The sequence below is a fragment of the Notothenia coriiceps genome, unplaced genomic scaffold, assembly GCF_000735185.1.
Source record: "Notothenia coriiceps isolate Sejong01 unplaced genomic scaffold, NC01 NC01_scaffold00037246, whole genome shotgun sequence".
In the NCBI taxonomy this organism is placed as follows: domain Eukaryota; kingdom Metazoa; phylum Chordata; class Actinopteri; order Perciformes; family Nototheniidae; genus Notothenia; species Notothenia coriiceps.
This window is the reverse complement of record NW_011369947.1, coordinates 13,191,886-13,204,043: the sequence shown is the minus strand read 5'-3', so window position 1 is coordinate 13,204,043 and position 12,158 is coordinate 13,191,886. Positions and strand designations below refer to the sequence as shown.

Here is a 12,158-nt window from a genome sequence, read left to right as displayed (position 1 = left end):
ATTTCGTCCTTTGGAAGGTTTTTGCTTTACTCAATGTGTTAATATGGGTGCTACATTCTTGTGACTGCACCATCAGGAGTGTTGTCAAGTTTGATGGTGTGAAAGCAGTGCTCTGACAGAGATAAGGCAATAACGATACTCAGATCCATACTTCAATTAAAAAAAACAATGTAAAGATACTAATACAATTCCTTTAAAGTATAATATAAACTTGAAGGATTATATGAATGAATGCCATTATAACATCATCAGCACCTACCTTTGATAGCTGGTCAAGTTTGAGCAAGACGAGTTTTATAAACTGAAGATGTCTAATTTAAATGTGTTGTTAGTCTTGCTGTGTGAGGAGCTGTTACAACATATAAACTTGTTCTGCAAACCAGAACTAGCCGGTAGCTTTGGGGCACTTAAAGTCTCTTTCACTGCTTTGTTGTTTGTGCAACAGTACTGAACACCAGCTCCATGCTTCGTCCGAGAAAAACTGTTTGATTGATGACATCTGTCTTTTTGTGACCATGTACGGTTTATGTTTCGCCAGAGCTCTTGTATACACGCCTAAACTATGGCTGTACACAATAGGTTCCAGTAGCTGCTACATGAATCGTGATCATTATTGAGAAGTGTTTTTACTCTGAGGTTTGAACTTCCATGCAATCAGTGCTTTCAGTTGCCGTAGGAAACCCCCTTTCAGAAACTAGAAAAGTTGTATTTTGTATTTGGGAGTAAGCCGTTCTATTGCGTCCAATTGCAAGATCTAAACTGTGATACAAACCCTAAGCAGACATGGTTTGAAAGTATTATCTGCTAGTTTATTGAATCTAGCTACATACTGTATATAGTTATATTATAATAATACACAATATATACTCTTACAAGCATTTGATAAAAACAGAATAATGTAAATTAATAATAAAACTAATAAAGAACATTCTATCAATACCAAAAAATGCAATCTCTACAATGACCCCACCCATTCTCTGCCATCAGGCATAGAAAAAGTAGAACTATAGTGTAAAAATAGTTCATTTGAAGTCATGCATTAAAATATTACTTATTACTTATTGAGCGTTGTAGCTCAATTCAGAATCCTATATATTAAGTCACTGGATGATGATTATTGATGCATTAATGTGTTCATCACAGCTTGTAAATGTGGAGCTAATTTAAACAACGTTATACTACCGCTGAATATTTTAACCTATACTTTTATATCATAGTTTATTTATATATTTTTATTAACAATCTTAACAATCTGAATCTGTAAAGTAACTAGTAACTAATTTTGTCAGATGAATGTAGTGGAGTAAAAGTACAATATTTCCTTGTAAAATGCAGTTGAGTAGAAATATAAAGTAGTATAAAATAGAAATACTCAAGTAAAGTACAACAAGTAACCCAAAATCATAGTAAAGTACAATACTTGAGTAGATGTACTTCAATACATTACACCACTGTATGCTAAACTTTGATTATAGAACTGCTGTGGTTTTATTCAAATAACATTTTGTATTTTGACTTGTAATTTACTGTTTCTTAGACTATGGTGTTTCTAGTTTAATTTAGTACGTTAAGTAAGATCTGCACACTCCTATCTTGCACCACGAGTGTGGAAAATATATTCAAGGAAAGACTGATGTTGCGTTCAGTGTCCTTTCTGGGTTTTCTCAGACTGTAGTGACAGGAAGAAGGGAACAAGAGGAGGAAGGAGGAAGGAGGAAACACAGGAGGAAAAGGAGGAGGATGGATACAGTGAGTGACGACGGTGTCACAGATTGCTACTTGGTCAGGTTCACGGTTTCTCCCAGCGTAAACACACAGAGGGCATAACAGAGGCGAGCTAAACACCACGGGAGTCTAACGTTACCGGACAACTGTCTTTTTCTGGGTTCCTCTTCTTGTTGTTGTCGCTCCCTTGGAGGAAGAAGGGCGAGGATAGTATGGCTGCACTTTCTCCACAGATGCGAGGACTTCACATAGATGAGGTAAACTACATTTACTAGCCTTTAATAAAGAGCCTGTTCATGTGACTACATCGTCAGCCAGCTGGCTAACTAGTTGAGGCTAACAAGGAGCTAACTAACTAAATACTGGTGGGGATTAACTAGCGAGCTAACTGACGTTAACGTACCTACGTCCACTGGTTAACTTGCGATGTTAGGAGTGTTTTGGTAGGAAACCTGTATTACTTGTTGATGTTATTCATCAGATTTAGTTCTCAGCTAATGCTATCAAATAAGAGCGCCCTAGCTGTACACTTTTTCTGCCAGGAAACACAACAGGCTATCGGGCTGTTAACGCCTCTCCATTCCCTCCACACGCACACAACTGACAAACTCTGAATTATCTCGATAAAACAAACATATTCGCACAACTTTCACCAATTTTTGCTTTTGTTCAGTGTTATGATTGCGAAATCTCAAGATGATTCACCAAGTGTACAGTAAAACGCTTTTATTGTGTTGGTAGATGAGAAATGTCTTATCAGGATGTTACGTCATCCGGTAAACCTTGATTGTTCTGGGGATGTAAATGCTTCACGTGATAGTGAATCACATTAATCTAATTTTGTTTACTACCATTTATTTGATCATCCTGTACCTTGCCATTCCTTGTATTCATTAGTGTAAAGTAACTAAGTAGATTTACTCAAGTACTGTACTTTAAGTACAATTCTGAGGGAATTATTTGATACTATATACTTCTTCTCCATTACAATTCAGAGATACTTAAGAAAGACTTTACTTGCACCCGGAGTAAAATTCACAAGCTAACCTGCAGCATACAGGGTAATTAAAACTAGCTGCACCTTTACCAGCTTTGATAACACTATATTGCATCAGTAGTTATACATATAACTAATAGTTAAAACATGTACATTTTTCTTAACTACCCTATTTGAGGGTCTTTATGTTGTTTGTTTTGTGAATGTTGTGTGACTGTACTCTGTGTCCATCTCTGTCTTTATGTCATTATAATATTCATAAACTCATCAGTGTTTTTTTTGTTGTTATTTCAGGGAGAATCCAGAGTCCTAAAAGTGAAAGTAGTTGCTGGAATTGGGCTGGCCAAAAAAGATATACTTGGAGCCAGGTAAGCTGTAGAAAGTGGACACTTAAATGTGATGTATAACTTGTGAAATAGGCTGGAACTTTTATTATGATAAGCAATTAACCAGGCAATTCTTTTTCTATAAACAGGTTTGACATTATAGCAGCTAAGAAACTGATCAACAGTCCTAAAAAACAATTACAAAAGCAGCAAATACTCACAATATAGAAGTTAAACTGTAAATGCATCAATACATTACTAAATATTGTTTTTAATTGTTTTCTGTCGGAAAAAGTGAAATTATCTGTCACAATTTCCTTGACCCCAATATAGCTTCTTATATATCTAATAGCTTGTATTTTTCAGTCAACAGCTCAAAGCCCAAATATATATAATGTACACTGATTAGTTTGAGACAAAAACAAACCAATCCCCTTACTTGATAAACTGGAACCAAAGGTAACTTAAATTAATATTAAATCACTTTTATGTGATGCTTTCTATTTCAGTTACTATAAAATTTAAAGTCATAGTTCTACTGTGCATGTCTAGTTACCTTTCCCTTTGGTTTACTACGTTATTCATCCAGCTTGTTAGTAAAGATGGACTGTCAGACTTGGCCAAAATTGCAATCCTCTTAACCATTGTGTGGAGAGACAGGAAGGTGACGACTAATGTCTTTTCCACGAACAAGCAGCACATGTACGTCAGAGCCATCTGCCAGTTAACCATGGATCCGTTTGTGTTCCTCTATTATCTGCAAAATCCTATTAAGACCCAAAGTAATGTGGTGTATATTTTTAGAATGCAAGATTCAATAAAAACGTGGGTTATGTTCAGGTTAGTTGATTTCTAATTGTATTTAGATTTTGCTTATTTTCTATAGGTGTTTATTATATCTGGTTCCATTTTTATTTATCGTAGGATATACTCGAGGGACATCTTCCCAAAACCTCAATTTGGATCAATAACCAATTTCTGTGGTTGCTCTTTTTGGTACCACTTGAGACAAGGAGGTGCGCATGGCTCCAATAAAACCCCTCCACACTGTCCTTCGCTTCTTCTTTGAACAGAAGAGCAGTTACTGTATACTAAAATGTAGAGATGATACTCGCTCAGTAGCTGAGGGGCATTATGTCCTGTCTAAATATTGAAAACGTAGGTATGTAGACCCCTTCCTGAATTACTTCAGCCTTCAAATGAACTAAATACTTATTCCCTCATCCTCTTTTAGTCCCCCTCTCAAGCTAATCTATACAGGTTTGTCCCTTTTGTATAACATTTATTTCATGCCTTGTTTAATAATTTATTTATTTTCTCACTTTTCTTTTCTTCCCTTTCAAAATGTTGACTTCCAGCACCTTCCTATTTGACTGTAAGAACAAAGTATTTGTTATAGAATTGCGGCTTTGATATGAGGCTAGTAGGCGTGAACGTTGATTTAGAAAAGATTACATGTTGTGTTCCCGTAATAAAGGTCTGCGCTGCCAAGGCTCGGAGCAGTTGGCACTCTAAAGGCTCAAAACACATTTATGCAGTTTTCACAACAAGCATTTGGTATCAAAAGGAAAGAAAATCCTCTTGTAATTTATGTGTGAATAACCCCTACCTCTTGAAGTTTAGTACATTTGTTTTGATTTGGTTAGTTGAAATCATGGTGATATGTTTCCAGGGACTCAACCAAAAAACAGCTCTCCAAATGTCATGTGTTGACTTCATTTAATTTCCTAATGTTTACGGCCTTGGCACTTTTTGTGTGCTACTTGTAGACTACTTTATGATAAGTTATTCCTAACCTCTAAAAGCAATCTGACAGTGACATCCAATTAACTTAAGAATGTGTTAAATCTTTATTAAACAGATTGAAATCTCTTTTCCAATTTTAAAGTTTTTGAAATGTGGATGTCGTGCTTTAATGCTTAACAATTCAAGACATGTTTTAATGCTTTAAATAACCCAAATTGCCGTATTAGCATCACTTTAATGTGACAGCAGTCCCTTAGTATATCACTAATGCCACAACACTGCTGCAGGACTAAAGTGGCTTAAAGATTAGGTAATGGATAATGTGAAGTTATTGATGTGTGTGTTTTTAACGCACGTCACAGTGTCTCAAACTGTCAAAGTACCAATTACAGTCTATTTTGTATCCATCAAAGAGAAGCTGGAATCATTATGTTAATGTTTGACCTCCCTTAAATATTAAGTAACCTCATGGCAAATGAACCACTCTCACCACATAAAGAGCACAAAGTAGACCATGGCCATTTCTACATATGATTCATGCCAACGCCACACCTGAGTCTAAATGTGTTTCTCTTGCAGTGATCCGTATACTAGACTGTCCCTGTATGACCCAATTAATGGAGAAATCACAAGTCTTCAGACTAAAACATTAAAAAAGGTAAGATGTTCACATTTGCAGTAAGACTTGTTTTATTAGTTAACTCCTATCTAATTTACATTTTATTATCCTTTCCATCACACATCACATGAAGACACTGGACCCAAAATGGAATGAAGAATTCTTTTTCGAAGTAAGTGAAACTTAAAAAATATGTATGCATGTCACCATTTTTTGCCAGGGGATATTTTGTGGCATTTCATTACAGGAAACTATATCAATGTATTGTGTATGATATTTTATCTAACCATGAGGTCTTTATATCATAAATACAAACAGTCTATATTATGTTTCAGGTTGATCCCAGGAAGCATCGTCTGCTGCTGGAGGTGTTCGATGAAAACCGCCTGGTAAGTTTTCTAGCTTTATTCATCCTCTCTGGATATACTGAACATTTTAGATTGTTGGGTTGTATTCCTCTAGTTCTGCTTCTGACAAAGTAAACTTTGTGTGGAAAAGCTTTGTTCACTTCAGTGCTGCAACTTATGATCATATCCTTAATCAGCGGATTATTGTTTTGACTAATTGTTTGGTAAAAAAAAATAGTAAGGATTGCCTCTACATCCCACAACATGTCTTTAAATTGTTGGTTTTGTCCGACCATCAGTGTTAAGCTTATCGCATGAGACAAAAAAGCTGCTAAACCTCACCTTGAGAAGTAAAAACAAGGCGATATTTTTGTTTTCTTGCTTCAAAAATTACTGAAAAAATGACTCCAGTACAAATATATAAAAATTGCTGATGTATTTATTCATTTATTTATCAAGTATGAAATGGAGCTTCAGTTCACCTGCAGGGAGGTTAACGTCTGTTTCCTTAGCTGAAAATCAATATGCTCTGTAACCTTCCATCAAAGCTACCTCCACATCACTTAGCACAGAGTACACGGGGGACACACCCATGTTTCTGCTGTAAATGACAGTTTTCAATAATTAAGTGTTTTGTTAACCATATTATGCTCCAAAGTTCTAGACAGGCTATAATTGAGAGGGCTAGATAGGAAGTATTGGAAATCAATTTTAAGAGCTACTCTTTTATAGAGGATCATCTCAATTGAAAGTTGTAATGCACTCAGCATATTGGATGCAGCCCAAGCCAGAAAAATGAGACTAATAGAAAAGCTTTTTACACATTTTTGGTATAAAACCTTATCTTATTTCATAACTCATAGAGAATTTTCAATATAGCCCTTTTATTATCATGCTAAACATCTTAGCCATTGCCTCTCCTCTCACTCTTTCGCAGGCAGGCAAACCTTGGGGCTTAAACATTCACTCTCCACAGTTGTGTCTTGGTATGACCCTGATAGGTGACTGTGCTTGTCCGAACGCAGACTTTTCTTCATATATAAAATAAGACAAAGTTGACGTAAGGGGTCAGGAAGCAGATGCAGCCAGGAGGCAATCTTTTCATTCGGATAACTCCCTGGGGTCACTAACTCTTGCTGCTGGGGACTGAACCTGCAGTGGTTTGTCATAGAATGTTGATTATTCTCTTAAGAAATAGTTAAAGATGGATGGCCGAGCAAGAGAAGCTCAGAGTTGGTTGGGCAGAGGCTGTGTCACTACGGTGTCTCTGGGCTTGTGTTTCCTCCAGTTAGTGCAAAGTTAACTCTGGTTTGTCGGCCTGATACAACCGCCCTTATTTTGCCATGATGTGTGAGACATTGTTGGAAAACTCAGATGCCCTCTTACTAAGAGCAGTAAATATGGGCAAATCTGTCTGCCTTAAGGGCGTCCTTTTGTCCCTTTGTTTACAAGTGTAGTTGCAGATTAAAAGAGTCGTATATCATGACGAGTGTTGAATATTATGTAGATGAAGTGGTGAATTGAGTGAATATATATCACAGTGTTCTCTTCTAGGCCACACAGTGTAAAGCAATGGTAATTCTTTAAGTAATAACAGGTTGTAGCATGATCTCAGTCGAGCTGCTGACCCTGTTTGACACTGAGCTTCCTGAACAGCACCTCTGCTGTATGCTAACTGTGCTAGCTGTAGGTAATGCGATCACAGTAAGAAGTTATCCAACACGAAGAGTCTGATTATATCACCTACACCTCATCTACAGACGTGGTGAGTGTGTATAATGACATGTAGCGAATAAGTTACATTGTCATCTCTCAATTATTATCTTGTTAACAGTGTTGTGATTGAAGTTTTTCTGTGGGTATCAAGCCTTGGTAGTGAAGCCTGATAGCTGGCACTAAATATGTTGTTCGTCGTTACTTATTTTTTATTTAAACTAGCCTATTTCAACCCATTCACCAATATCATTCTCTTTTTAGAAGCTTTTTTCTAGGCTTTTCTGTATAAAAAAACAAGTTATAATGTTGGCGAATGTAGTAATTGAGATAGTTTTTTCAATGCCAATATACCGACAGCAATACATACTTTTCTAAATAAGCGGATTGATTAAAGATAAACAATAACAAACACTGAACTCATAGAAATGGATACAAAATGAAAGCAATACTGATCTCTATATTCAATTAGTAGTAGTAGCTTTTATAGCTTGCCAATGTGCATATAGTTGCAGTTCTAATGTGTTTTGGCATATCTTTACCTGGCCTGTCTCAATGCTGCCTCATCAACCTGTCCAAACTGGTAGATTCTGCTCAGTGAATTTTACAAGAAGAACAAAACAAATCAGCGCAGACCCGTTTGTACGCATTTCTACACCATGTACAACATGTCACCTTTCTAAGTGTAATGTACAAAATGTACAAAGCTTTCGAAATGAAATGTCATTGTTTCTTTTACTTGTAATTCTCGTTGGTTGTTTGAAAAGAAGCTATTACAAAGCTACCTTTTATTTTTATCTACAGACCCTGGGTTAGTCACTATAAAGAATCAATAAAAACCTCCAAACGTACACATGCACATTTTATTCTACATAACCGTCGCTCCTTCACTCGTTGTATTGTTTGTAGCTTGCGTGGATGTTTCTAGAACTTGGTGTTAAGACAAACCAATCTGGGTGTGTTTGACTCAAGGTTGCCTTGTCATGCTCTAGGTAGATGCTATCAAAATGTGGAGGGTGTGTCAGCACTCATGTGTCTGTGCACGTGTGAGTCGCTGCTAGCACACTGGAAGCATGGGTAGAAAATGCAGTAAACTTTACAAGACTATTTCTCTTGCTGGAGCAGAGTGCACGTTAAGCTGTATGTGTGTCTGTCCCATACAAGATATGAAATGTTCTGTTTGTTGTGTAGTTGTTCCTCAGTCAAAGAAGCCAATAATCTGTGGGACTCACTGTTTGACCTTTCGCCACGTGCCCTTATTATTCATGAAACATATCACATAAATCAGATTTAAACAATTATTTTGGAGTTCGATGATGACCATTGAAGCTGTTAAGTAGTTAATTTTTATGTTAGAAGTTAAATGTAAATACATTCATTTCTTTAGAGTTCAGCTCTTCTGTGGCTCGCTGAGCAGGTTAAGCTGTTTAGTGAAGGAGGAGTGTGAAGGAGTTTTTCTGGTGACGCCATGAGAGGATGTGCAAATTCATGTCATGATCTTCCTGGCCTAAATAATTGCAATTCACCATTTTTTTATCCCTTTTCAGTGAACATCCTTTATCCTGGCCTGCAATAAAATCCTATGTTGTCCCAAACCCAACCTTGACGGACCCCAATTAAGATTTACAGGATTTAATTCCTGCGATCACATGCTGGCATGTGTATGTCGGTGTAATAGGTCCTGTCTCACTTCGATACACGTAATAAATATAGGTTTTGCACCCTATGCAGAGGTTGCCATGGTTTCACTCCCCTGACTGTATGGCCCTCATGAATTCACTTGAAAAACATGTTAAAGAGCTGTTGTACAACCGACTGCAGTTTGGCATGCTTTGCTTGTTGTGTGGCCATGAACACTTAAAAGAAGTGTAAATATGTTGTATCAGACACACTTCATCTTGTAGATTAGTCATGGAAAATTACAGCTGTGCGAGTTGAACTTTTGTACACACCAGCAAATTAAAGTGACACGACGTATTTTAATTAAACTGCCTTACTTGAAATTGTATATCCTGCGGTGTTGCTGCATGCGCGCATTGCAATGACAATGCTGCGAGCATATACCTGCCAGCTCTAGAAGCAACCATACTTTCCAAACCAAACACACTATCCTATAAAAATAGTTAAAGCTGCTTTTAAGGTATCTACATACCTGCAGTAATGATTCTCAGATGAATTCTTCTACCCTTGTGTGTGTTGCTGAGCAGCTATGCAACGAGCTAAACACATTTCCAATAAAGGTACAAGACAGTGGATTGCAATTGAAGTTTTTACTAAAAGTGTGTGAAAACCAGACTAATGTATAGACCAGTGGTCAACTTACATTTGTGCTTTATGTCAAACATAATTAAATGATGATCTGTCCCTATAGGATATATAGCACTATAATTAATCTAGTAAACATACACATAGTCCAGAAATATAAAATTGCTTAACATCTATCCCAACAGTAATTCTTAATATGAGTCACCTTTTTTTTTACCTCCAGATATCACAGACGTCCCCGTTCACAGCAGATATAGCAGTTTGTTTGACGCTCAGTTCTGAAGAGGGGGGAGACAATCCTGATATCGTAGAACATGATGTTAACACAGAGCGTAGCAGCTCGTTAGCCTAACTCATTACAGCTGCACCTGCTGATGGACAGAGACATCCTCTGGCTGTCACGTCCAGCCTCTGGAGAGTTTATTGAATATAGATGGTCCTTTAGTGTTTCTTTTGGGCATAGTGGGCCTAAGGCAACAATATCTAAATGTTGTACATATATTATACAACCATGTCAACACTAAGTGTGCATGGATTCTGTTTTTAACTAAGAACAAACCCCAGATATGATTAAATGTATTTATAAGTGAATGACGCTCGTGTTTTTATGGTGCCACATAACAATGGGTATATTACATGCAGCCTTAATTATAATTGGTCTATTACTATATACTGCATACTTTATGTCCTGACATAAATAGTGTCACTTTGTGTTACCAGTCTAATCTTATGGCCTACGCACCACTTTTCATTTTTGGACTGATGACTGATTGATAGCCAATCACGAGGTTTCAAGAATTGTCATGTTGGTTTAAAAAAAAAAACAGGCAGCTGTGAAGTGTCTGCTGGTGAATCATGTCTTTATCCTGGCTCTCTACTATTTCACCTTTTACTGAAACTGATTTGGATATAGAGTAATGCCCTGGAATAGGCTGGTCTGACTCACAATAGGCTGCCATTAATACATGTGACTGTCAACAGCCATGTAGAGGAAATCAGAGCAGCAGTAACAGTTACATTGAGGTGTCGTATAACGGTGGCCATGTCACTGACGAAGCGTGTTCTTATCTCTGTGTGTTTTCTGTAGACAGATAACAGTCACAGCTTACTTTCATTCTGTTTTACACACTTTTACTCTCTTTTTCAAGCTTACAACATTCCTCTGAAGTGTTTTTTTTCTTCACTAGTACATTTGTATGAAATATGTTTTAATAGCTCTTGCTGTTTACACTCACGTCCCTGATTATGTACAGGGTATGGGTGGTGTTATTGTGTGCAATCTGATTTTGCAAACCCAGTCCTCAGTTTGCTACAGAATGATGTTGAAATTCTTTCCCCTTTTTGATTTCCTGTAATTCAATAGCAGGGGGTAAAAATATGTGTGGGGCTCCGAGGAGCAGAAACATTAGGAGCATAACCGCAGCAGGAAGTAGATACTTGAGTGAGCAGCCTGAGGCAGATGTAACAGTTTACCAGAGCTTCACTCTAAAATCCAACATAGAGGGCTACCCTGTTGTTTTTTTCTCCAAAGGGGTGAAAGGGAATGAGGCTGCTAGTTCAGACCCAAGGTTTTAAATAATAATCTAGCTGGAATATAGGAGCTGCAGTTAAATTAAGTTACAAAGCAGGTCCGCAATGCTGTGTAACAAAGCTCTGTCCTTTTTACGTTTCAGTAAATCGTTGTTTTCCATATACGGTTTAAGCTCCCCAAAGGGGCTAGCCTCTGGGATTGCTCTTGTTTCAAAGGTCGTATGTTTGGGTCACATCTCCAAACAGAACCACTGACCTCCTCTGACTAAAAGCTGAGATCAGCCTGGAGAGGAATGTAGGTTGTCACCAGAGCTATTTTGGCAATGTACACTGCTAATGATTGTGATCACAGAGCACAGCTCGCAGCAGTTGCTTTGCTTTCCTTTTTTTCTGCCAGCAAGTTTGATCATACAGCTCTCACCAGCGCTGCAGGGATTAGAGCGTTAAACTAATGACACGTCGGCTGCTTGCACTTTGCGTCAAGGAGAAGCAACACGGACCCTCTGTCAGAAAGCCCCAGCAGCCATGGTGAGGAGAGTGCAGTCAGTGTGTCAACTCGTAGACCCGCAGAGAGTCTGGCACACAAATCTGTCCTCTTGAAGGTGACTCCTCTGTCACCAGACAACGCTAATGTACAGCTGTGCTCTTCAGTATTCATACCCAGGGTGAACACCAGAGGGTTAAATAAGAAGAGCATTCTGCAGATTGCGCTGCAGCCCTCTGGAAAGCTCAACAGAGAGCTGGATGGCAGTATAGAGGATGGAGACCTGGGGGCAAGTGAAGGAGGAGCGGGCAGTGGATCTGACGGAGGCTCGTGCAACAGCAGCATGGCCAGCGATGCTGGGTACTGTAGCAGCAACAGCATCTTTGAGCCAGAGGCTTCAGATAAG

At 37.9% G+C, this 12,158-nt stretch overlaps 1 protein-coding gene across 1 annotated transcript in view; it reads left to right on the top strand.

The window, feature by feature from the left end:
• The first annotated feature begins 1,699 nt into the window (after positions 1-1,699).
• nedd4a (NEDD4 E3 ubiquitin protein ligase a) overlaps positions 1,700-12,158 on the top strand; it is a 43,522-nt gene continuing 33,063 nt past the window's right edge. Inside the window, exons 1-5 of the mRNA XM_010795627.1 lie at positions 1,700-1,982; positions 3,017-3,090; positions 5,374-5,452; positions 5,547-5,585; positions 5,749-5,802. Coding sequence (XP_010793929.1) covers positions 1,938-1,982; positions 3,017-3,090; positions 5,374-5,452; positions 5,547-5,585; positions 5,749-5,802 — 291 coding nt within the window. The 5' untranslated portion in view covers positions 1,700-1,937. The remainder of the gene's footprint in view (positions 1,983-3,016; positions 3,091-5,373; positions 5,453-5,546; positions 5,586-5,748; positions 5,803-12,158) is intronic.